The sequence below is a fragment of the Varroa destructor genome, unplaced genomic scaffold (assembly GCF_002443255.2).
Source record: "Varroa destructor unplaced genomic scaffold, Vdes_3.0 BEIS01000006.1, whole genome shotgun sequence".
Taxonomy (NCBI): Eukaryota; Metazoa; Arthropoda; class Arachnida; order Mesostigmata; family Varroidae; genus Varroa; species Varroa destructor.
This window is the reverse complement of record NW_019211459.1, coordinates 16860107-16887292: the sequence shown is the minus strand read 5'-3', so window position 1 is coordinate 16887292 and position 27186 is coordinate 16860107. Positions and strand designations below refer to the sequence as shown.

The following is a 27186-nucleotide window of genomic DNA, read 5'->3' as shown; positions in this document are numbered from 1 at the left end:
TTTTACCGTTAACGGTTCCGACTTCATTATCCTTCCCCTATGACTGAAAAACATGCACTTCAAACAGGCATTCTAGTAGCGATTCAAGGTTAACGCACAGCAGAGTGTGGGCAAAATTTGTTTCAATGCTCTAGACATGGAAATACAGATCTGAATTTTCGAACAATACGAAACACTGCAGTTTGTAACTAGTAGAAATTCTACTGTCACGTGCACAGTCGGCCGTTACCTGCCACATTATCTTGGACTGCCTGCTTGTGTTACGGATAATCCTAAATCACTTACTGAGCCAGCTGGAATATACACATATTATTGCTTGCACAGCGGAAAAGGAGCCACATTGATGTCTGAAATAAAGGAGGGATTTTTACTCAGAAATTACTAAATTTCGATTAAGTTTCAACATGGACAAGGTGCTCAAAAAAAGGTACGGAAACGAAGTAAGACGATTGCAGCTTAACTCAGCTTGTCGAACTGAGTGAAAAAAGTGCCCTCGAGAAGCAAAGAACAGCAACATTTGACCCCACGGAGAGTTGATAACCGAGGCAGGTCTAATAGATCTTAAACAGGATTATATAGACTTTCAGATCTTGCTCTCTTGGATAAGTTTACGCAGTTTAGATAACAGCTTATTGAAACGAAGATATTGCACTCCGAAGGTATGTCTATTCATGAATGAATGAATTATTAAATTAAAACTAATAATTAATGTTAACTAATGGAACTGTAAGCGCAGAAGAAGTGCAAAAGTTCGCATTACCTAAAGTAAGCTGACAAACGAAAATACTTTCAAACGATTTAATGTTGCTATGGTTACCTGTGTATGCTATGAAAACAACATAGATTCTAATGCGGTACAGGAAGTCTGGCTCCCCGGGCATATAACGCCGAGGACAGTTATGATTTCTTGCATTTGTAGAAGTTAGATAGTATCTGAAAGCTTGTGAAGGTGCTTTCAATAAAGATGACTACCCATAATTTTTAAATGGTACATCTTCTAAACAGGATACCCGCAGCACAAAGGGATCTACCTGACTCAAGCGCTGCTCATGTTTTACTGCTTCGCCCCTCGTGCGAGTTACATAATGCATATTTCGAATTTGGGATTGGCCTGAGTGAGGCCACATCAAAGGCGACATGGGACGCATTCGAGGAAGTCGAACGCTTACTCTGCCAAACCTCAATAACAGGTTAATCATAAGAAAGAAAACTTCGTACTACCCACGAATCGTTTGCCGTATCCACTGCGCGACTTGACGCCAACGCATTTGTGCCTACGGTTATGTCCTTATTTTCTCCATCTGTGATTGCGCTACGCCTAGAAGCCGACAACTAACCCCTCTACCATGTTGTCATTTCTAGTGCACTTCGTGGCAACAACGAATTGAAAATCTACAGCTCGTCAATAGCTTAACAGTAAACAGTAAGTTCAACTTAGCAATAAGTTGAACTTACTGTTTACAAATTTAGCTCAAGTGAATTCCATAGCGGAATATCTGTAGAAATGATACTTGTAAGAGGAGCGTACGTTTGCATTGGATGACCTCCTCTGACGCGATATAGAAAGCGTTAAAATTGTGCACGGTTTGGCAGGGCTTCTGCTCAGCAACGCAGCGAATCGAATTTCGTGTACGTCCCCCAAAGGCCTACAGGTCCGTCACAGGCCATCTGAATGCAGTAACGAATTGGCCACGCTTGATACTATACATAGGCAAACCGTATCGCCATGCCCAGCGGAAGAGAGCCTTGTTTTCCTCATAATCGACCTACGAATGCGTATACGTTTATACAATTTTTCCTAGCAGAGGTCACTATAGAGTTCGTTTATTATTCGTTTGTTACAGGACTGTGGGTAGGCACAGGAGATCGTGAAGGTACCTAGTAAAATCAATTCCAGAAAAAAAAGTGCTCGGCCAGACAGTTTGTTTATTTCTCCTTCTTCGACTCTGATGTAATCCTTTGCTTACTTGTTCATTTTCCCTCTACCTGTTTTTGATGAGTTCGAAAGCAATTACTTACGTTTGACCTTAGATTAGAATAATCGCCATTAATAACCAATGATAAAACCGTAATCATCAATATATCGCACGGCTATATAATACATTACAGTATTGTTTCTTTCATGCTACCTTATTATGGATACTTTTACTGCCTCGGTTGATCTTGAAACCACTTTTTCAATGATCGTTCTAGACATATTTTATGCTTTTCCTTCGGCTATGCCCATACCTTATCAGTCGTATTCCTTGTACAGTCACTATTACAATCTAACTGTTATCCGTTATAACCGAAATATATACGTGCAAATATATTATCATGGAAAAAAAGTTACCATTTGTATTAATTTTTCTATTTTCCCAGCATGTTGGTTGGAATCAATTTTATCCACCGCTATGTATTCTACTTGTTCAGTGGGTGATTATTACCCGATTGTTACCAATGAATTGCTCGTACCGCTAATGACCTACTCTCTCGTCATACAACAGTTTCAATTGTATTGAACTTTCGCTCAGTTCTCTCTAAAATTTGATTGAAGGCATCAGTCAGTTCGTTCACGCAGTCATAAGTTTTGTGTTTTTTCACTGTGGAAAAGGATCATGGTTCTCGCTCAGAAACAGGCCCTTCCTGGTTGCGCTTCTCGCTTGCTACATCGCCAGTCAATATGTATGAGACAAATAGCACACAAAACAAAGCAAAGAAAAAATCAAAATGGTCCTTTGTTGAATGACGGTCCCGACGAACAAGTCCATACGCAGCCCAAGCTTCATCTTTCATCCTTACGGAACAGACATAGTTCTCAGTATAAACTGCCACCCCATCCGGTTCACTCGGCCTGTAAGCGAACAGTTCACGACTTCGTGACCCGTTCCAGGCTGTGCTCGGGTATCTGTCGCTTGAAATGCCTGGTAATTCTTGAACAATGACTAATCTGGTCGACAAGCTAGAACAGATAGAGCTGGCATGTCTTAACTGTGGTATAATCTATATTTGATTCATTTAATGCTTGTGCGCCCTTGTAACCATCATGTCATACTCCCAGCATGATTCTAACATGCCATAGTTTTCGACCTTCGCTTTGTGATTTTCAAACTGTTAAAAATCTCTGCAGCCTCCGTCCACAGCCCTACTGTCCCAGTCGGGATTCGCTTCAGCGTTAACTCCTTCTCTTAGATGAAGCAGATGCCAGCTACTCCGTAAGTACTACGGCGCCAAAGGGTTTCCTTAACCTTTCGCGCTGTCCGACCTCGGTAAGCTGATATCGTGATCGGTTAGTGTGACATGCTAAACGAACTTATCGCAGTTCCTATTCAATTTCAACTAATACATAGATTCTCGTATAGATATTATATGTATATAAATAGATGCAATGGGTTGTATATGTAGATTTGAATATGCGCGCGCTTCTGAACACGTACGTACGTTCATTTCGTTTCGTGTTCATAAGTCGGTCAGCTTATTGGTACCACGCGAATACGCACCGGGAAGTACTTCTTCGTCACCGACCTACGATTTATTATATTAGCGGGTATTTGCCACCAATGTATATATATATATATATATATATATATATAAATACGGGACGTTTTATCCTCATGCTAGTCGTATTTGGCTGGCTGATAACGGAACAAATTACAGTGATCTGAATTAGCATAGAATTATATATTGATTGGCTAAATGAACTTTTTTTCGCCGGTTGAAATCTCCATTATTATTATTATTGCCACCGTCAATCCATTAGCCACCCAATCTACCGCCGATATTGCCCACACCCTAATTCTCGCATACTCTTATCATATCTAGGTACTTTTTTATATATTGTTCTCATTATTGCTTCACTATCATTACAATTATAGCATATTGCTAAGTATCTATATTATAAACCCTGTGCTTAGTGACGTCTATTCAGTGCAACAAGCTAGGACCGCCCTGCACTTTTGCCATATCAGTACTAATATTGTCCCTGGCTATTACCGACGAATCTCTACGTGTCTAGGGGATGGTGATCATTTTTGGGACGTTCAGCTAATGAAACCACCAGCCAGTCCGCCGTTATTCGCACACCGGTCGACTAACATTTACACAAACAAATATGGAAAAATATATATATGCATTAAATAATCGTATGGACCATAAGTATCATATTGGATATATTATTCATATACATATATACATCTATATACATAATGAATATATAGAATGGGTCATATCAATTGTTTTACTCAAGACGGTCGTTCTCGTCGAGCCTCTCATTCAATGGATTCTTTTTTGGGAGAAATAAATCGCCATTTTTGCGTGAGGGCGCCATTTGCAGGAAATGCTTATTAGGGCAAATGGAACTTAACAAACGACGGTCAAAGTAGCACAATTGCATTTAACTTTATTCAGGCTCGCCAGAGCGTTTATTAACAACGCGGTTCTTCCTTGAACAACAGAAAGCAACAATCCACGACTGGTGTAAACGGAGTGGGGAAACACAATTGTATACTATTCACACGAAAATACTTCAACAAAAATGTAGAGACACACTAAACGACAAGACAGCACTTTTTTCATTTGAAAATATGATGCACGCCTACTATGTGTCCCTTCTAGTAGGGTTAAAAAAAGGATACAATATACTTAAAGCACAAGATACGTACGTAATAAAATGGGCCGTGACTGGGTTTCAAAAACGGAGTCGCGTTTAGCAATAGTATAGAATAAATTTGGCCTTTAACGGTTACGGTATGTCCAGTGAAGTGTTTACCCGCAGCGGCTTTATAGTAAATTAAACATTTACTAGTCAGTCTGAGATTCTAAGAGTTTATCTGCAACGCCAAAACCGTCGGTATCGATCGGGTTTGGACAAATTGGACACGAACGATAATGAGAATCATTATCTCTAACTCATAATTTAGTATAGGACATCCATATTCGAACGTAGCGACGCTAAAAGTACGTCCGGTCATCGTTTACCGAAAAGTTTAATAATACGATGGTAATACGGTATGTGTTTATTGTGATCAGCTATAGCGTGTACAAGCACATTTGCTCAGGGAAGTGACTAGATAATAGTTAAGTTTACACTGTGCAAAGCGCTTCTGACGAGCAGCGCAAGTTCTCTACTGAAGTACAATCACAATCTACATGCATACTGACAATACGCATAATCCAATACTGATAAAATCTCGAAAAAAATGATTCGTTAATGTCACTACGGATGACAGTCTTACCCTTCTTATAAATTGAGCTCGTTTCCCTGTAGGAGGGGTCTAAGGAGCAATCAATAACACTAACGGTGAGTCCCCATGATGGCCCAACGGTAAGCCGTTTGCCTGCTAAACTCAGAGGCCTGTAAATGATGTAGGCTTGAAACTGGGTGTCACGCTGGAAAGGGCTAGCCGTTTAAAGCAAGGCTTTCCGGTGTAATAGGAAAACGTAATCAACTATTACTCATTTCCTCCACTTCCATATGATCTTCTAATAATAACAATAACACTAGTAGTAATGATCCAGAGCCATAAGCGTGTCTATGTGTGCAGAATATATATGCTGGTCGAGAGAGATAAATGTTACGTAATACGTACGCGAAAACCACTGTTGGAAATTACGCCCGCAAATAAAGATATGGTGGTCTAACATTCTCACTGGTTCGGCATCACCCTCACCTTGAAGTCGTTCGAAGGCAATGAATGGGCTTTGCTGTCTCGTAGTCACGTATCGTGCGTAACAAATGTAAGCTAGTAAACGCCGCTTGCGAAGTTCTCTTTCTTGGAGTCGTTACGGAAAGAAAACATGATTTTACATGCTATCTTGCTTTGTCATTAAGGTATTGAGACCGGTACGTAGGTTCAAGAGGCCAAATAGATTAATGCAATAGACATACGCTAGTTTGTTGACAAGGAGTAATTTTTTTTCGCGTATTAGGTGAAGTTCCTGCCAAGGCAAATACTTCGTTACAAATAACTCGATACAGGCTCTTTATACAGTTCCATATCTGCTGTGTTTCATGCATTATTATGATTGTGTATTGTATATAGATATAATAAATAACTACTCTTGAACGGGCGAGAATGCGTTTTAGCGACAGATGCAAATGCAAGCTCATCTTCATTATGGTTTAGTAGGGCTCAAGAGAAAGTTTTCACGTTCGCAGTTTGTGCCTAGTCGGTTTTTTTGCGAAATGTCTGACGTAGTTTCATGCGGTACTTTTGTCCAATTTAGTTCACACAATGGCACCTTCTCGTAACGGCAGCCTACAAATATAGGTTTGACGTGCAATTTTTTTCGTTATATGTATTACCGATAACCCTCCATTGTGCCATGGACATTCATGATGGAAAAATGCAGTTTACACAGCCAACACGAATTTTCTTTTGGAAGAGTATTGCAAGTGTTCGTTAACGGTGTCATAATTCAATGCTTGTTTCGGGAATCGGTTGTTACGTAGCTCATTCAGACGTCGCTACCACTGTGAACTCGTCTAGACACCGCCAGTTGCTACTAGTGTTACCTTATCAAGTGGCCTACTGTTGAATGAGCGTTCAGTAAACCTCGTTATTTTGGCCTTTTTGTTAAGACTATGCATGATCGTTGAGCTAATGTCCCATCTCTATATATCTCTAGCCTATTTTCCGAGATATCGACCTCTGCACTGGTTCTATGAACAGGACTAACACCCTAATTGATAACTTCATTTGTTCAGCATTTGCCGTAAGCCAAGCACACCTTAAATACTTTCCGTTTCATTGCATTCCCGTGGCCCTCAAAACGGGCACACGACATTCCCTTACGTGCCTGAAATTATGAGTTGGCAGTTTTGGTATTGTGACGTTATGAACTCCACGTTCATTTTGCGTGAGGGGCTCAGAAAAGTTTTTTTTTGAGTAGATATTTCTTTCGAACACGCATTTGTTTCTGACCTTTGTCGACAGGTGAGCTAAACACAATACTGCTTCTTTGGGGAATGATTGTGTTGTTCATTGATCAGTGAGCGACAGTTGTAGAATTCGAGCCATGAGTTCTTCCTCTTCGGCTATTTTTCGTTCTTCTTCCTCACGTAGCTCTCTACTAAGTTTCAGAGCAAGGCTCAACTCGTCGTCGTTATCGTCTTCGTCTGGCGCGCGCTCTGCCGACGGCTCGATGCCATTTTGCAAAGCCCTAGAGAATAAAATATAGCAGGACTATTTTAAATACAGCTCAGAAAGTTCGGAGACGACAGGACGTGTCACTTGAACCTCACGGGAAATATGTATAATAATTGTGTCGTCATTTAGAACGACGACGTCTTTTTTTCATAAATTACTACTGGGAATTATAGGAATGAATAGAATGAAACTGGCATTACTTTGACTTTTAGTTTATGCCCACATCATAATCGGTAGTAGTTTCTTATGACAATTTAGCAAAACAGCAATCAACAACTAGATTGTATGGTGACGGTCTTCATAAAAGAACAGTAACGTATATATTTTCTAATAGGACTTTATCTTCTTTTGGTAGAACTCTGTTGAGTTCTAACAAAAGAAGTTCAAACCTCCATCCTACAAATCCGCATCCTACAAATGCAATAAGCTTCTAATGTTCTTCTAATTACTTCAGTGCCTGGTTGAATCTAAACCGTTAGTTACACGAACCGAAACAACAGCTTGTCGTGGCTTTTGTACTGTAGCTTATGAGCCCTGATGTCGCCATCGCTAGCGTGGGTGGCGCGGGCGTTGTTACTTAGCTGCGGAGGAAGACGACCATTGGCTTGTTGTTGCTTTTGATTTTGCTGTCGTTCCATATGAGTTGGACACTGTTTCTCGTTGAGTGGGCTTGTTGAGTTCTGATGACTCGGGTTCTCCAAAGCTGACTCAGGCGGCCCGTTTCCATTGGACGGGGGCAGCAATAATAGCGATGACCCATCCTTGCTCGCTGGCGCAAGGTTCCCGTTAGTTTCGTATCGGGGCGCTGCGGAGTTCAGTGCTTCCCAAACAGTGACCTGCGCAAAACGATCCAGTCATTCAATTTGAATAACTAAGAGGCGCTCACGTTACGGATGGGCACTTAAAATTTATCGACTATATAGACTTCGGCCGAAAACCATAGTACCGTAAGTACAGACGGAAAACGACTTCGAATTTGACCGGACGAAACGGAAATTCATCTAGCAGCGTCCGGTTGAACAAATGGCCGCGCACACGATTCCATCCCATAGTGTACCTAAAGCAAAATATATGTTTGCAAATATAATCGCGTTTCTCAGTTATACGGGCGTGCGCAAGAACCTTAAACAACCGATTTTCATTCTAATCTTAATGGCGTTCTTCGTTTACCTTATCTTCCAGCGATCCAGCGTCCACCAATGACTGTTCAATTGCGAACTGGAGAAGCTCGTCTTCTTCCTCGGCGTAGAACGAGGCTCGACCTCCACGGGCGCTGCTGCCTGTTGCATTTGTACGGCTCGTCCCTGTAACACATAACGGATAAAATATCCATATAAATAAACATACGAATGGTCGGCATACTCAATATGTGAACTTAATGATAATTCCAACTCGTATTACTCAATATATTGAGATAACACACTCAATCGCAATATTGCGTCTATTGTATCACAACATTCAGACTTCTCCACTTTGGCAAACATTTTCGACAACGAGCCTTTCAATTGTTTGTAGATGGAAGTTGTGGCTGATTATGCCTCACAAAATATGGTGAGCTAACTTAACCCGATTCTACTATCAGGTTGACTGGACACGTCATCTTGAAAGTCGTCCCCTACATACTCGCATAAAATTCGTAACTTTAGCTACTATATTTTCGGGTACCGAGCAGCAAGCTAAGGCAATAAGTTTACCGCAAAATAGCATAAAAGAACCATCATAATGATAAGGATTAGACGTGTGAACCACAAATTCGAATTGTATTTTAATGAGTTCGACCAGGTGTAATTTTTATATAAGGTATATTTATATATCGGAGGTCGAAAGGCGGTAAGTTGAACGCGATTCTCAATAATCACAGAGAAAACCACGCTCATGGCGTAATGCCGGTGCATAAGCGTCCAGTAAATTTTCAGCCACATAAAGATTCAGCTGTTAGTTATATTTAGTAAATTTCCCGACAGTATGAGCCAGAAGTATGGAAAAATCCGCGCCTAAAAATATAAACGCTATATAATCCCACTCCAATTTCCAATTTTGATAGTGCTCAATTATTGCGCGTAAGTTCATCGTTTCAATCTAAGTTGAAACATGAAGGATGGTTGGTCAGATGTTGTTTCCAGACTGAACTGCAGAATCCACCATATCAATTGTCCTGATTCAACCAAAGCGGTCGATGTTCTTTTAGGCAATAATAACTTTCAATGAATGGGTGGTATAGACACGGATAGCATTACCAGCGATTTTTCTTAGAAAATCACATGCATTTTTTTATACAGAATACTCTGGGACATGATCCGTTATATGCGTCTACTTCTGACTCACATCGAAAATGCGAAATTCGTTGGACGGAAAAATAATAGTCGCTGAAATCAGGAAGCAAGCGATATAACAGTTCCCCAACTCAATACTACGCATTTGTCAAAGCAATCCCCTTTTAGATGTAGCTATTATTACAATGCAAAGTAAAGTCGGTAAAAGCTTTTCCTAATCAACGCGTTGTACGCTGTATTAAAAGCCGTTGGTTTTTGTATCAAACTTTACTTTCAGATTGTCGAATAACTTTGAACAGACCGTCTCAAGACGTTTGTTTCACTCAGTATATATAACTTTTTTTTTGAAAATTGCGCGGGCTTCTTAGTTTAGTACACAAAGCATTGATTGCGGAAGCGGGCATTGCCAGGGGCAAGATAGCGAACAGTTCCTTCCTCCAGTATTAACTATTATTAATGCCAAAGTATGTTCGTCTGCTCCTGTCGATTCCATAATCCTGGATGAAAGTACAGTTGTGTTTTACTACGCTGCAATTGGTCATTTGTTTGATTCTAACAATGGAATGCTTTGTCCGATCGAATATTTATATCCACTGATCTTCTGAAATTCCTTCAGTCAGATCCGCTTGGGCGGCTGTGTCTGTCGAAAATTGTGTTTTTGATGTTTCCATAACTGAGTCACTATGTAAGCGTGTGTTCCATTGTGTAACCTATATATATATATATATATATATATACCTTCGTATTGAGGACTATATACGAATATTCAAAGCTAGACTGTGATTTCGTCTGCTATTTAGAAAGTGCACGCTCATACACATCCACGCACCTCTGAGGATCGTATGGTATCCACCTATAGCCTGTTTCATTTCGATCTCCGGAATCGCTTTGCAGAAGGGACGGGCATGGTTGGAACACCGCCACACAATAACAACAGCAGCAGCAGTAAGGGATGAACCGCAGTTAGTCACAGAAGCAATCAACCAATACACTAGCGATGCACTCAGTATACGGGCCTAATTAGACAAATTGTCCTTCACTAACTTTCACATACAGCATAAACATGCTTATTTGTTATCAACATATGGATGTCCACATTAATAACAATGACACTGGAGCTAGAACGTGTGTTATTTTTGTATTCAGTGGTCTGGCTTATCCGACAAGGCAAGGAAGCTGCGATACCAAAATAGGCTTAGTCGGTAGAACCATCAACCTTCAATAAACTTGAATCAGTTTGATGCAGAGCGCATAGTACACAGCGTAAATTCTAACCTTGGGTAATAATGTCCCCTATTGGTTAGTAATAATCATGACGATTCATTCGCGTAACGGCTCTAGCGGCTTTGCGGAGAATACAACAAACAGGGTAAGTAAAGTACAAAATATTAAAAAAAAAGGCAATGCAAATGGCGGAACTACTGCCATAATGCAAAGATGCTCCATTAGGTAATCCCCTTGCCCTGACAAGTCTGATCTGAACCCAGGCAGGATGATACTACCGCGGTCGTGTCAGGACTACTGTTCATGCAGGTGAATTTCTTCGCGGTTCCCGGAATGTAGTAAAGCTGTTATAAGGTCTACCTAAACAGGAACGTTCGTTAATTGCATAGCTCAAAATTCAAATCAACATGCATTCGAAAGTTGAAGAGAAAAACAAAAGTTCCAAAAAATCAAATAGAAAAAATTCGAAAAATTAATACACAGAAAGGTTAGAAAACGTAGTAGGTTATTAAATGCGATTATCCTAAATAGCCGAAGTCAACAACAAAACGACAAATTAGAGGTTGACCTCTGGAAATTTATAAAATTTATGAAATGACACAAAGAGGACTGGTATACGAAGCTTAGGTATGCGTCTACTATGGATAAAAATAAAAGTCGACTTGTGGTCAACTCTTGAAATTTCATAAAGGTGAAAACGTGTACAGAAGCGACAGAGAAAACGCTAGGCTACTGTTATGTTAAAAAAGGCGCTTCCCGCGTCAGTTTTAATGGAAACGTTCAGAAATAACAGTTTCGAAGCACCGCCGAGTGCTTTCCGCAAAGAAAAGCAATCAATCGTACCAAATTAATAAAACACTCCTAAGGGAAATGTTAACGAATGAATGTCGTATTATTCCTACGTACGAAATTTTACCCCAGGATTGATCTGACCGCTGGCTTTCGCAATTAGTCACCAATAATGCGATAATTGCCTAAGTTCTAAACGAAGCACTTTTCTTTAACGGAGGTTTTTATAGAGAAGATTTGATGAAATTAACAATGTCACTTGTTTACCGATTTTATCTATTAGGTTTATAGTTGGCGTAACGAATGGCCCAGCTATGAACCCCAACTATAAACTCAACTAGATAAACATGCGAAACGACTATAATCATTTTGTTGATAATGCGCGCGAAAAGCTTATACTAGCCAACTAACTTCGTTGAGCTACAATCATTACGTAATTCTATTGTCAAAACAAACAATGGAGAATGATCATGGAACAACGTGTCTAAGTGACGATTCAACTGTTGTCTTACTTCATATCGTATTTAATATGCTTGAGTTACGTGATAGATGGCCACTGTCCAACTGATTAAGCAGTTGTTTCTGGCAGAATACAAAGTGAAAGTTACAGCAGACACGCCGAACTAACAATTCGCACCGAAAAGCGTGACTATTCCCTTGAAACAACCGGTTTCGACACATCGTTCCTAAATTTCAAGTACAATGTACTAGACCAGGCGTGATAGACTTCAACAGTTTCCATAAGTCAACGTTTCAACTAAATCAATTGCCAATAAGGACTGCGGTTAAGGTACATCAGCAAACAAACAGAGGGAAACGTTAGGGATTGTGGCGACGTATCGTTTCTTTCGCTTGATTGTTTTTGTCGTTAAAGTATCAGAGAAAACGATGAACGAAAAACATATATGGTCTCGTTCGGTGTGGCATCCTGCATGGAGTATCTATAGTAGATTAGACGTGATATGACGATAGGTGTGTGTGTTCCAGGCGTGACTGTCTATTATTCTCACGTTGAGCACGGAGTACTTCCTGAGCTTGTCCTGGGTGCGCTCGTTTCGGGAGGCATCTCTGTTACGACGGCGCTCTTCAAGGAACCGTCGTGGGGTCTGAGGGGTTTGTGGGGTTCTTCGGCGCACAGCGGCAGGACTCCCTCGCAAGATCATCAACGAGGTCGTATGCGGGAAGAACAGCAGACGTCTCTCGCCTTGATTAGGCCAATTTTACCAAGATATTAGTGGAAGAGTGGCACGAAGTTAAAAATTCGCTTCGAAAATACTACTAAAAAATTATACAAATGGATGCCACCTGACGAGATTAGTTTGTGGTGTAATTCGGCCTGAGCTAGAAGAAACATCTATAAAACATGCGTGAAAATATTGGGATATCGGTTTGATTTGCAATCGGTACAAAACTCAATGCACACTTTGCTATTGTACTAGCGAATACCCAGGTAAACTTATTTATTGTTTGCAAGCGGGGCCGGAAAAGTCAATGGGACTAGGATTGTTTAGAGACAATGGGTTGTGCCAGATGATCACGCGTGAATTTGCAGATACCATTTAAAATTGAGGTTTTGTATAAATGATAAGAGTCTATGGAAAAGTCAAGAAGTGAATACTTTGAAAGTATAATATTAAATATTTTCGACTGGCTATAACGGTTGTCAGCTGAGTGTCTACTATGGTCGTTGTTCTTATCGATTAACGGATTTGCAAGCTTTATAATAATATCATTTCTCCTAAAAAAAAAAAAATAGTGCGGCTTCTTTAAAATTAGTGAGATAGTGTTTAGCATATCAACTTGAGTCCAAAAAAGCTCCATACAAATCCAGCCTCATAGTACCTTTACATGATATAATTTACATAAGCGTCTCACTATTTTCAATGAACACATGAAGTAGTTATCTTATGCTTCAAATGCATTAACCTTCAACTCATAAACGCGCAGTTTCTAATGTTGATTTGATTTGCTGAATTTCACGCGGCTGTTAAAAATCTTCCTGGCGAACAAGTCAGCAACTTTTAAACTTAAACGCAGATTTTTATCCACTCAGGTCAACCAGGTTGAAATTTTCGTATTTGAGTCTGAGTCTTTGCACTGGGCAAGATAACAATGATGTGCAGATCGTATCGGGTAGCAGGCTCAGCGATCTAGCTCGAAGGTCACGTTACCAACGATTTCGTACTTTTATTGGCGTATGGCGGCGTGCATCTTTATCTTGTGCTATTGTAACGGTTTCGAAATTCAGGTTTCAGACTGAGCCAAACTGTTATCCAACGACTTCACAATTGCCTTTCCTACTTAGAATCAATGGGTCGACGAGTTAGGACTTTTAAACGCTTAGTCACCTGTGCTAGAGCCGTGTGCTCTAGCACAGCTGACTAAGTGTCACTGATGTGGGGCTCTAAAACTGCCGTTCAAATAGTTAAAAACTGGTTCCTCTATTAATATAACCTAATCGTTTCAAGGAACAACAGATTACACGAACGCGCGATCTACTAAAAATAATAAATATACTGTTGACAACCCTGTAAAGTAGATAATGTAGAAGTCATGTATATAGCGAGAAAAACTGGGATTTTGCTAATACAAAATCAACCCTGCTAAATGCGATGATCTATATTTAACTGACTTACCTATTCGGACATAGTCGCGAGGAATTTCGAAAATCGAAGGGTCGATCGTACACTTGGCCTGCTCCCGGTCGCGTTCTACCCCATAGACCCGTTGGTCATTTCCATTAATGTTACCTATAGCAAAATAGACATTAACTACCTGTATATGCATCTGTTACATCTGTTCTTGCCAGAACTGAATTTTCAAATTGACAGTTTTTTTTTGAACGGCAAACGTGCTTCTATACACTATTTTGGACTATCTAAGCGTCCTCGTCTATATCTTACCAAAAGTCACTCTTGCATTGAGAACATGAAATAGGGGAATTTCAATCTTGACAGGAAACCCGGTCGGCAGTTGTAACGTGATGAAGCTACGAAGCTTGGCAAAATGTGAGCTATTCAATGACATTAAATCAACAATGGGCAACACCTGGAATTGGTTGATTGAAAGACAACGACAATTAGAGCAAAAATACAACAGCCTTCGTGCCATAGGCTCGTGTTTGACACTACCAACTCTATTTTCTGTTCCGATGCGCGACGTTTATTTGGAATTTAGCGATTAAGCGAAGTGATTTGAAGCTCAAAATTGGCTATACAAAGGTATGATCGGAAATGTCGTTGCCGCTTGAGGTTGCCCTGTTTTTTGAAAATTTGTTTAAAAAAGGGGAGGCCGGTCACCTGTTCAGCGAGCGACAATGGGTAAGTGTCACATAACCAAAGAGTCGCCTTGAAACGCTGCACACGGCTGGCGCTCTCGCGAGGTCGGCCAATGTCCCGGTTTATAAGCGGGACCGTCTCGTCGAAGTATTCTTCAGGCCTAATGTGACAGGGATTGCCTCGTGCCTCGACTAGGTCCTGTGTTGAAGTAAACCATAGAAAAGTATTAGTTTTTAGGTAGGTTATGTTGTTGTTTTCATACAACGCGATACTCATAGTACCTTTAGTAGTAATATGTTTTGATCGTTGGTAAAGACGAATTAAAATTAACATTTTAATTAATAGTGATATTACAAAGTTGCAATAATCTACAGTTGTCAAGAGATCCATTGTCGCCGGGGTGCATAATGAAAAAAATTTCTTTAAACAATTCACAAACAACGTTATCTTCTGTAACTTTGTTTTTCATATCTAACTTAGTGGATTTTTCAAGGGAAGGCAAAAAACCAGACCTCGTCTTGGCTAGCTTGTGCCACTATGCGCTCCTCACTGAGAGTACCTAAGAGGCTTTGCAACGGTGATTGACTACTCTTATGTCGCTTTTTGTCTTCTTCACTTAGGTGCTCCACGCGACTCTTCGTCACGAACTCGACATTGCTCGCTGTAAAGACCTAATATAAAATAAAGTGATTATTTTTCATTGTTATATCATAACCATTACTCTACCATCGGTATTTAGGCCACAGAGATAAAGCTCGACAATAAACGGTCGACTTTTTTTAAACTTCGCTCCGCTTAAACCGTAAAAATTCTTGTTGCTAGAGTGGTCCGAATGGTTAATAGTGCCGTTTCATACTTCCGTTTGCGCGGAAATGTGCAAAACCATGGCATCTCCCAAGTTCAAAGCAGCGGGCGCGGATTTAGGTTTCGTTTTATGCAGGAAGACACCATTAGCCGTCTAAAGTAATCTAAAATGTAAGCAGTATAAAACACGAAATATTTATTTTCGCGAAAGAGAATGGCCACGTTCCCATGATCGTTCAGTGGATAACGTATTTGCCTGTTAATCTTTGGGACATGTTGTATTCTGGGTTTGAACCGGGGCATAGATAGACTTTGTTTCGTGCTGGGAGCCAGCTGCCTAATGGGGATACCGGCCATAGAACTCAAAATATAGACTAAACGAACATGAAAGAGAGTCAGATTCTTACTTTTGCATCAAAACCATTCACGTTCTCGGTTCGGTCCGATCTCCAGCCCAGCATACCAGTTCGCATTCGTTCAAAATGGATCTTGTCGGTATCCACGTAGGTACACACGATAGGCGAGCAGAGACGGGCCGCAATATTCTCGGGATCAGGTCGCAACGAGTTGACAATCTAGAGAACCGTACGCCCATCGGTGGATAAAGTTTAACGAACAGGCACAGTGCTTTCCAATGGCATAGGATGGCATTGTTTCAGTATCGGAAATTCTACTCATTAAATAATTCAAGCAACACAGGTATGTATGCGTAATTCTTGCTACTAAACTGCCTAGCACTGCATTTAATCTGCAATGTCAGCGCAACTTAAATAAGGTATTATCACGACTCACCTGAGCGTGGTCCCCGGGCGCTGAAACATGCATTATCTCGGCGTGAACTTGCCTGGAGTCGTGGTTCACTTCATAAAGGGTGGCTTGCGTTGCTGACGAATTATAGATTGAATTGAAATATCAAAACACATTATTTTTTTTGCAAGTTCCGTATTCATTCAACACTAATGATCATCATGAATAATAAAACATTCAATTAAATCGATTTAAATGAATGCCTTCTAATGAAGAAATATAGGGAAAAAATTGCTTGCAGTAAGTTTTTCATCGGACTTATCCACTACATAAATATTGTTGAAATCTAACACTATAGCCTACCTCAAGGGTTTTCACATACACTTTCTGCCAAAAAAAAAGCCGTCTCGAAAACGCACCCCATATCAGACAAACAACACTAGTGTTTGTAATAGTGTAGACAGATAAACAACTCTTCTGGTGTTCGGTCACATTATTAGAATTCAAATCATTCACCTTCTCCTTTAAAGATATAGCTTCGCTTTCCTCGCTGCCAACTCGAATGCTCGAACCCGAGTAGCGTAGTATCGATTCGGACGTTGGAGCCACTCTTGAACACGCGGTATGTATCACTAGGACACACCCTCGATAATAGCGGCACCCATGAGGTGAACTCCCACTTCATCTCAACGTAGAAATCGGGCGTATCCCGGATATTTTTGAGCAGGTCTGGGATGGCCGCTACTGAACTTTGGTATTTTTGAAGATCGCGAGCATGGAGGACGAGCGCCAATAACTCAGGATCGCCCGTCGAGACGGCTTCATGAGTTGTTGTGAAACCTTCGCGATTCTCCACATTTGCCGAGGCCCCGAACTCGAGGAGTATTCGGACACATCGAACGTTTCCTAACGTCACAGCCAACATGAGCGGTGTGCGGCCGCGGGGGTCGCGCACCTCGAGGTCGTTCTGAAGTTCAACAAATTCAGATTATAACTCAATTATAGTAACAAGTAATATTTTATTAACGCTGAGTACACAACCGCCATTGAAATGAATGTTTGAGGCGTATCACTTTAATCATTCAATTTTCTTTTTGGGTCTAAATAGTCACCTAATGACACAGAAACTACAGTAGTATTTGGCCGGACCTTTAAGCTGTCATTTGTAACTATAAGTTAAGGTGAGAGTTTCAATTAGTAACAGCAGATTAACACTGGCGGTATTATAAAGATTAACGTACTAGCTAAATTTGAATACGTTATATTAACGTGTCCAACTTACATTCGTAACTCATTACCTAACATCGTTACTGCAGCTTTTATTAGAATCACTGTCCAATCACAGACAAATATAAGTTAAATTATAATATTCTGCTAGACAACGATGACGCAAGTTGTTACTTACTATTTGAAATCTGAATAATTTTCTTTGTTAAATTACGCAGGGCGGTATTTCATGATGAGTTACGCCGAACGCAACAGCCACCATCCGCTACTATAACGCCCATTTGTCTGAGCACAGATCTACTTTCTATTCAAAGTAGCTGAAAATTGATGCATTTTATTCTATCATCAACAACTGAATTTATTATGGACACGTAAATATAACTGTATAACAGTATAATAGTATATATAACGAAGTCGGCCGAAAGGGCGCTTCTCTAACAGATAAATACTCTAGAACGTCGAACATAAGCTTTTCTTTTTCCCTTAAAATAAGCACAGATTTGTTCGTGAAAAAAAAACATGAGTTACCGGTTTGTCAAATATCATAAAAGTTCTGGCTCTCAATTCATTCTAAAAAAGCTAGAATTTCTTATGGAGAAGTCAAATGCTAAATAAAAGATCACCGAGGAAAACGAAAAATTCTTCAAAATCTTACGTGCATAGTTATGAAAGAAATAGTAATAGAATTTATCTAGATTAATGTTTCAATATGCATAAAACAGATGGAAAATGCATCGAGCAACTAGATAAAGTACGCTGCATTTAATGAGTATTGGCGTTATTTCGTAGCCCTGATGTATTTAGGGGCAGTGGACACGGGACGGCAATAGACAATTAACGATACCAGAATTATTCAAAACGAAAACGATGGCCACATTTACTTCATCAGCATATTATCAAATGAGTCAGATTAGCTATATTATATATACCTCTTGATATAGCTATGCAATATATCTTTTTTTTCCTGTCTTGCAATGTACCGCACAATTGTACACAACCGAGTTAACGACAAGTGTACATCACAGCACGGGCAACTTTTTTGTTATATGATTTCTTTATAGAATATCAGACTGTTGGTTAATTTTTTCTGAAGTATAAAATGTTTTTGTGGTAGAATCGCGCTTACCGTCGCAACGCTAAGATGTTGAAGCAAATATGGCCGATAAAAATCTTCAGCTAATAGTACATTGTTGAAATGAGCTTATAACGCTGACACAATGGTCGGTCAGATTCCTTAAGCAAAATGAGCTTTACTTGGATTACATGTCAAACCATGCCGTTTGTTCACTGCACCATTTAGAGGAATAAGACAGTCCTGCAGGTGCTCATGGAATGATTGTCTTTGGGCTGCGTCAACATGCAGCTAATTTTTATGTACAAATCCGTCTGTTTAGTTAGTGAATCAATATTTCAACTTATTCATTTTTCAACAGAAATTTCATCGACACCCTAGTAATGAGTCTCGACATACAGAAATCAAGCGATCTTCATTTGACGCCGACCAACAATCAACCATAGCAGTACTCAAAGTACTGACATTGCATTTTAGTGACTAGAGGTATTGTCATTTTTCCTTGTCAGCTCCCAGTACAGCGAAAATTACAAATCGTACGCGTTACTTATTCCAATAATAACTTGAACTTAAAAATCGGTCGTAGCACATAGCAAGTTCACTAGAGTGAATCGAACCATTTAATGCACACGTGATTGAAAAGCGAGGAAGGGCTAAACGACCAAAACCTGGAGATGAAGGACGTATCATCGCATAAATGAATAATGAACGTCTAGTCAGGCACTCTGTCCTTTTTTTCGAATTAAGTCAGTTTGAAAAGTCCAAACGCTACCTCATTTCTAGACTGTTTGAAAACCAAGCTTGATCTTACATATATATTCGTTACTTGTAGCAGTACGCATCTGTATTGTATAAATTATCTGTATCGTAAATAAAAATCTATTTTTAACGTAACTTTTTTTATAATTTAATTTAATAAAGTTGTATATTTATTTTAGTTAGAGTCTAATATAATACGACGATGACGAAGCTTCAATCAGCGGTCCTTTGTTAGTATTGCCATCCATTACCGTAATACAATAGTGGATATTAATTAGTTCCATGTACTCGATTTAGGGCAAAGGCCACTCACAGCCGGTTGGCCGACGTTATTCGCAGAAAGAAATCCGCGAGTTTCAATACAGTGTCTATGGGTACCGATGAGCGCTTCCCGTCGAAAGGAACATCGAACTGAGACCATCTACGATTTCCTTTCCTTGAATCAAATAGGTACAATCATCGTTGCAGACAGTCTATTTGCTACGAATAACAGAAGTAAGATAAGTTAATCTTACCTTTTTCAAAGAAAAATTATTACTTCGTCTATATATATAAGGCATATTGTACTTCGCAAATATAGACTTCAGACTACTAACTCGACACTAATCTATTCGATAAAAGAACCCCCATACCGCCATAGACCATAATATGCGCGTGCAGTTCTCTAGTAAGTAAAATGATTCCTATAGATTTAATGTAATTATTACGTTTTAACGCATTATTACTTGCCCACGATTGATGATGATAGTGATATTTGCAAGCCATATAGAGGTTGGCAATAGAACTAAGCCAAAGTCGACCTATTGCTAAGAAGCATGTTAAAATGATAACATATGAGAACGCGATTTTCAACGCACTAATGTGCCTACATGTTTCGAATACATCTCGTTATTTTATCGTCTGCATATTACTTTTACTTCTTTAGATGAATTACTTTGGACTCTCTCAGGCTGATTTGAACCATTCATGAGTGAGACTTCGCTCTTGTTAGTCAAACATGAGCAATACTCAAATTTTGTCGCGCCGTCATCTGCCTTTCAGAAGGGGAAACCGAAACGAACGATAACAGTACTAGGACCTGTAAAGGCGCACACGTCCTTTGGCCGAATGACACGCTCAGGTCGCTGGTCAAGCCCACCTGACACGACACGTTTCAACAATGCAAAAACCATAAAGAATATGGCTACGGTGAACAGAGCAACGTAAAGCGAGCGCTGCTACATGATAGGACCACTAACAAATCGAAACAATCAACTCTCTTACATAGATTAATTTATAATCGAATATTTTGATTTTTCGAAAAGTGTCATCCAGTAACTTCATGGATAAAGCGAACGAAAGTCTAAACAAATTATCTTTGTACGCTGTTTTCTTAATCAGATATTTAACAACATTACCAAATATACATATGCCGCATTATTCGTCTTACTTTGAGCCGTAGCGAATCGAAGTGTCATTTTAGCTATTTTGTCGCATTTTAAGAGGCCGTTATAAATTAAAAAAAGCTTTTAATAAAATTATAATGTCCAATGCGTATGTATACTTCTGTGTACAGCCTTCAGTCTATGTTACGTCGCGTTAAATTCAGCGGAACTTCTATGGTGATAAATAGTAAGCGGAATCATGCACTGGCCGTACACAGCAAACAACCGACTCGACTAATAAATTGGCCTTAAATTTTGTTCATATTTGTAGCTTAAAAAATTCCACACGCATCGAATTTTATTTTGGATGGACACAGACGGTGTACGGGTTTCAAGAGTCACGATGGTTCATTCTTTCGCTTGTCGATCGTTATGTCAGCCAGGTGCTCGGATGCTACTATGTGGCCAGGGATTTGTAAGGGCAGCATCGACATGATGCAGATAGTGTAGACTGTTTTGATCTACCAGAGGAACTCAGCTTGTAGAGACAAGAAGACAAACATTGTGAAGTCATGGACCTGGAGGCCTTGAACTAAACAGGGAGCATACATGACCATAGCTGAGCAAAGACGCAGCGGATGTGAGATAGTAGTGGGAAACGTGAAACTGTTCGAAAATGATGGCGGCTGGCCGCGGTTGTCGGCATGGTATTTCTTGGGTATCTTCTGAACGCTGCACCTTAGCTTTTCAAACTTTCCTTGTGAATAATCAGCATTGAAATAAGACGAGCAAGTCAGTGCACTGCAAGATACTTCATGGAACATACTACGAAACATCTTCACCGTGCAGAAGTGAATACGACATTTTTCTTGCCTGAATTATCTCGTGCATACGATACCTAGATAAGACATGCTGTTTTTATTCGAACGCTCCAGTCCTAATCTGAGATGCTCACTCTGAGTGAATACACTAACTTCGCCAAAGTCGGAATCGCCAAATAAATGCAGATGATGCGACTATTTGTTGAATACAGCGGACGACTGATACATTCTACCTTGTCCACTAATTGTAAAGTTCATTTTTAAATAAATAAGTAGAATTTTTAAAGATTCATCCATCTTCCATCATCAGGTACTATTAAGCGAAACCAATACACGATTTGCAACGACCATCTTTACCGTATATCGTGAAAGGCGATATGAATGAGGTCTCTTGCGAAGAACTCCCGCACTAGAGTAACTGTAGCATTATACAAGCTCTACTGCTTTACGGGGTTCTAGATCATGTGAAGCATCTGTAAAAGAAAATCATGTAACCCCAAGCATATCCGGAGATCGAAACCCAGAGCTGTTACTCACTATTCGTCAGTCCAGTTATTTTTTAGCTCTCCGTTTAGCAGACTTTGCACGAACTTCGCATCGAGATAGTTGTTTTTTGTTGAATTGACCCTATCATCTTCCTACGAGAGATGTTTACCAGTCCCCTGGAGCGCAGGACAGGTGTCTTCCCGCGAAGCACCTAATCGAAATCATCACCTGTACATATCTAGAATACCAGTATTATTCATAGCATGAGAATACTAGAATTTGCCTTTCTGCCTGCAAAGACGCGAACAGTATATACGTAACACCTGGCGACAGCTCACTATAGGTCCCAGTATTCGCAACGGCGCAGGTTGGCGTCGTGCGGTGTCTCGGCGAATCCATGCGTCCGATTGCTTGGACATTCAAATTGAAGTATCAAATTTTTTAGACGTTGTAGATATCTGCTGGAAATGTAAAATTTTTCTACCTAATAGAAGTACAATCACGTTTGGATAAAGCAAATATTTTACTCCGATGTGAAGCGAAACTGAGTTTACTCCCATAGTTTCCCTTTCCTGACTGTCATGTGTTAACGGGTAAATTCCTTTAGTGCGAGCTGTGTCTGTTGAAAAGTTGAACCTTCAGGACAAAGAGTACAAACTCTTCTTTAAAACCCCGTCATCATACTGAACTAGAGCTGATTTTGTAATATCAAACACATACAAACTACCTTACGTAAAATCGCTTTCGGCCCGACGTTTGTATTACAACTATCATCGAGATTTAGTATTTTTACGACAGATATTAGCGGAAGAATCTGTTATAGCTGAACAATGAAATCGACTACGATCAAACAACAAAACAACAGTAGATTTAGTAATTGGGTGCCCGTCACATAATCGAGCTCCACTAGAATACCACACTGGAAAATTTTTGTTTAACTGAGACAGGGGAAAACAGTGGCTTTCCACACATCGTACTCACACTACGATGCTTTACTGCTTTGAGAACGAACGGCCCTGGCACTCCTGCAGCATCTTAAATCAACAGCTCGATCCACAATGAATCAAATAGAGTTTATACATTTTTCAGTATATAATCCTCCCTGGACTGTATATCAGTTAGTACCAGTGAAAAAGACTGTGAGACTTTCACTCGCAGGAAACAACAAAAAAAATAAAAACCAATTTCTCCATACGGACGAAAGTTGGAGCGCAAAGCTGGCGATCGATACTGCTTACCGACCTCTCCAACTAGACCTTTCCGCTAGCGAATTTACTAAATCTATTTGACAAAATTATGTGGTTGTTGGGCACTTGTTCGTATTTGTCAAGCCAAGATCCTTCGGTAATCACACAGGGGACACAATGCCACAGGAGGGCCTTGCACATCATCTAACGAAGCAACCTGCTCCAGGTTAGTCCGGCCTCTGAAAGACCTAGAGTTCAGGGATCAGGCATCCGTGATATTCGTTAACTTCCGTGCCTTTAGTTCCTTTAGCGTAGGCCACAGAACGGAAACTACTTAGAAAGCAACAAGTGGCCAGAACCAAACCACCATACATACCTCACATGAGGCAGGCCAAGCGCTAGAATGAATACAACAGATTTTGATCAGCCCTCTATTTAAATCGTCTTACAAGAATCGTTAACAAGGTCACTAGAATTCTGGCTGCACCGAAAGCCTTGCGAGTAGGTGCTTCACACAGCGTTGCAACTGAAAGGGGTAGGCTTTACTGTGTCGCTCTCTCTCGCGCTGCGCTTTATATCCATCGATGTATTTATTCATATATTTATACTATAATATTAGATCCATTATAAGCATAGATTTGTAAGCGTGTCTTAGTTCTTTGCTATTACTGTGCACAGCAGCTCTCCAGTATCTCCAGCTAACGCTAATCTCATGAGCCACATAATAACAGGATTTGTTCAAAAACCAGACAAATCGTTTTGAGGCGTAAAAGTTGCTGCCTCATGCTACTGATCCTTGGACATTTCAATCCGCTGACTGGACTGAGTCATACCTAGCGTTGCCCCGAGACGAAATTGTTGGCAGACATTTGAGAAAGAAATACAGTTTTGATACCGCTACCGTTGATGCTGTCGTGAGCGTTCGGTAAGCGCACGTCTTCGAATGCTTGCGCACCGCTATAACAAGAAGGCTGAAAGCGCTGGACTTTACACATATAGACGTTCCGGGGTGGTGATCGCAATTACGTGACGCTGCTATTGATGGATACTGGGCAACTCGGCCATTAGACGCTTTCGTTGTCGCAATTACAGAAACAAATGTCAATTTGTTAAAAGCGGTCCTACGTCGTAGAAGTCCTTAGCGTTCACTCTCAATCTGAACAAACGTCAATTTGCATGTCGGAATTAACGTCGTCAATGGCTAACCCTATCGGAAGCTGTGATACTTATTACAAAGGATATTTGATAGTTGTGTGAGCGCTGCAACATACGCGTACTTGCAGCCGTAATAAAAAAAATGAAAAATGGAGTAGGCGCGTCAAGATACAAACCGTTTTAAGAAGCAATGTAGGTAAAGCGATAATTCTATTTTGGCCACGAAAAGATTGCCGTTAGCTTCATCTAGTGTTTGATGAAAGACGTAACATTTCTATTTACTCGTGTGAAATAAAAATTGATGTATACGTTCGCTTACTCATCTACATATCTAGGACAGACTAGGTTTTATGGGGATAATAAGCATAATAACGAGGGTTTTTCGGTATTGCTTGAGACCGAAATGCTGTCAAAATTCTGTTGAATATGGCAAGACCATACCACTGAGAAGTCACCTTGAACGTGAATGTATGTATTTAGTGAAATTCATGAAAACTATTTCCATAAATAAAAAGTGCCCCGAGTTGTCATAATGCGTCAGACTTGCCCACACTGACACCAAAACTACCGAAATGGTCCTATTTCAATTGTGGGTGACAAACAGTTGTTTTTCTGTGACGTTGTTACTAAATACTTTATTCAGTTAAGCTCACTTACACGTTCCGGGCCGCCGACTTTAGACTGCTCTCAGCCATGTCTACCGGCCTTACCTAAACTTTACTTTCGTCATGACAACTACTTACTCTATCCCGTTTGAGTCTGCTGGTTAGCTGTCGGTGCTCATCGAACCAGACCATCCAGTGGAGTGGATATTTACTTCGGCTTTCCGCGGCGTCGAGGTCTCCCCGCCCAGATGCTGGTGAAGTTCCACCGCCCTCAGCCATCTCAGAGCACTTTTAGCTTTTTTTTCACTTCACCTCCGCCGGCGAGACCATCAGGCCAGGTCGCTTTCGAAACACAATCCGAACTTACTTGTCCAGCTTGACCGGGATTCTGTAAATCCAAACCTCGGTAAATAACTCTCTTGGAGAGCGTGCTTTATTCCTCGTTGCACTCTTCTTTCGCACGTATTTAGAACAGATCACAGGAAACCTGGGGCTGCTCTCGGTGGCGAATCAGCAGCCAGCCGGAGGGTCGATTTAGGTACCCCTGTAGGCGTGAACCCTGAATTGACTGTGTCCAACCCTAGGCCGATGTCGGAAGGCTTTGAGTCCCCTTTGGCACACTATACTCGTCACGAATGTCATAAAAATAAAACAACGATGCAGACTAAACGATTTGCTAACCGACAAACGATATCGATTTGTTGCTAATAGACGTCGTCATCAACATTATTAATAGAACACGAGAACGTAGTGAATGCTCTCAGCAATAAACACTAGGATGTCGGTCCCCGTTCGGACTTGCTTACTCACTGATAACAAGCACTCTGCTAAGGATGGTCCTCATCTTAGACAAACTCGCACAATATATTTAACTGGGATGGACACGCGTCCTTATATACCAATTTTCAGTGACACAACAAACCGATAACGGCAGAGGCTTACTATAGCACATCAAGGCCTCCGCGGCACAAACCGAATGAATTCACCGTTATATTTACCGTTCGATAAATATGTACCACCTAAAAACCACGAACGCCCTCAGCTCCGCCACACGTTCGTCGTTCAATTCACTACCGTCCACAAAAGTCTTCTCGTCTTTGAAAGTGCCTGCTCCGTAGAGGCCAAAGATTGTCTGCTGGCCGAAGCAGGAAGGATCATTTGCTAATCATTTCGTCAACGAACTTAACACCCGGATATTTAGCTAATAGCGGAGCTCAAAGATGATGACTGCCACAGCAATGACGACGACGGTTAGCGAATCTAGCCACCAGTCCTCTTTTTATCTAGATAAATATTTATATATAAATGTGTATGTATATACATATATACGAGCCGATGCAAGGTACGTTTTGTCGCGTTGTTACGCACCAATCCAACTAACAACAGCTACATACTTCTGCCAAAACAACTCAAGGCTAACAGAAGCAGCAGCAACACCGCGACGGTATCCAATGGGAATCGCATTTTCACAGTTATTCAACCGGCACAGCTGTTGTCGTATGACTTCTATTTTCGTCGTTCCTGGTGCCTCTGGGCCGCGCTGGTGGCGACAGGCACTGTTCCAGGAAATTAGCAAACAAGCACCCGACAAAAAACCAATGCATCCGTTGTTGGCTGGTCACTAGCCACCAGTGGCCTGTTCTACCCTATTCTTGCTATGGCTGTTGTTTCCGCTGCTGGCGACAGTCGCCGTTCGTGGCTTCTTGGTGCTGAAACGAGACTGGCTTCCTCCAGCGGTTGGAATTGCTTGTTTCACTAGCGGTTTTTGGCCGCGCGTCGTCGGCAGAAGTGAACGACGCGTGGTGAGTGTCCGGCAGAGCGACTAAGTAGTCGGCTCGCCATGTTCTCTCTAGGTATAGTCTTGTCTGCTTTAGCTCAACGCGTTCGGTCGGCTCTTCTCTCGCTCTCCACTCTTTCGCGTCGTCCTCACCCTGAACGCAAGTTACTCGCGCAAAGCTGCCCACCACAGCGCCACTGTCACCCAGATCCTTTCTTACTCCGCTACTAGCCCTGTTATCGTCTGCGCTGTCAGAATAGCGGCGTCTGCCGTTCGTTCACACGGTGGCGCTGGACGACCCGCGATGGGCTGAAAGGGCAAGCGAATATTGTATTGGAAGGACCCCAACAGAAGATTGCCTTTGGGGGCTAACGAGACAAATAGGAACAGAGCCTCTGCTACTACAAACTGGATGTAGCTTAGCGTGCAGTTTAGCGGAGGAGGGTGTGAAGACTCAAAAAGCAAGAGAGGGAAATTAAAAATAGCATATT

At 40.9% G+C, this 27186-nt stretch overlaps 2 protein-coding genes across 6 annotated transcripts; one reads left to right on the top strand and one right to left on the bottom strand.

Moving 5' to 3' along the window:
• Positions 1–1903: 1903 nt before the first annotated feature.
• Positions 1904–27088, bottom strand: LOC111253116 (ankyrin repeat domain-containing protein 13D). Of its 5 annotated transcripts, none has more exons than XM_022812073.2 (12): positions 25917–27061; positions 25057–25538; positions 16759–17209; positions 16288–16379; positions 15903–16070; positions 15204–15362; positions 14713–14889; positions 14317–14461; positions 14050–14163; positions 8298–8431; positions 7617–7963; positions 1904–7140 (listed from the first exon to the last, which is right to left on the bottom strand). In XM_022812073.2, the coding sequence occupies exons 2-12, from the start codon at positions 25195–25197 to the stop codon at positions 6960–6962; spliced, it is 2109 nt and encodes a 702-aa protein (XP_022667808.1). In that variant the 5' UTR covers positions 25198–25538; positions 25917–27061; the 3' UTR covers positions 1904–6959. The 5 variants fall into 5 exon arrangements, with proteins under 5 accessions (XP_022667808.1, XP_022667810.1, XP_022667809.1 ...); XM_022812075.2 differs by having other exon boundaries at positions 25057–25306; XM_022812074.2 differs by having other exon boundaries at positions 26287–27061.
• LOC147754929 (uncharacterized) lies at positions 16066–20540 on the top strand. Its single transcript, XM_086992235.1, has 3 exons — positions 16066–16194; positions 19598–19750; positions 20342–20540. The coding sequence occupies exons 1-3, from the start codon at positions 16140–16142 to the stop codon at positions 20440–20442; spliced, it is 309 nt and encodes a 102-aa protein (XP_086848361.1). The 5' UTR covers positions 16066–16139; the 3' UTR covers positions 20443–20540.
• Positions 27089–27186: the final 98 nt, after the last annotated feature.

Coding starts and splice junctions, on each gene's coding strand:
- LOC147754929 (XM_086992235.1), top strand. CDS start 16,140: ATGGCATTGTTTCAGTATCGGAAATTCTACTCATTAAATAATTCAAGC. Junction 16,195..19,597: donor AAATAATTCAAGCAACACAG/GTATGTATGCGT, acceptor TACTCGATTTAG/GGCAAAGGCCACTCACAGCC. Junction 19,751..20,341: donor CCTTTCCTTGAATCAAATAG/GTACAATCATCG, acceptor TCTGCCTTTCAG/AAGGGGAAACCGAAACGAAC.
- LOC111253116 (XM_022812073.2), bottom strand. CDS start 25,197: ATGGCTGAGGGCGGTGGAACTTCACCAGCATCTGGGCGGGGAGACCTC. Junction 14,462..14,712: donor CATTGTCGCTCGCTGAACAG/GTGACCGGCCTC, acceptor AACCAATTCCAG/GTGTTGCCCATTGTTGATTT. Junction 8,432..14,049: donor TCGCGACTATGTCCGAATAG/GTAAGTCAGTTA, acceptor TATGTGTTACAG/GGACGAGCCGTACAAATGCA.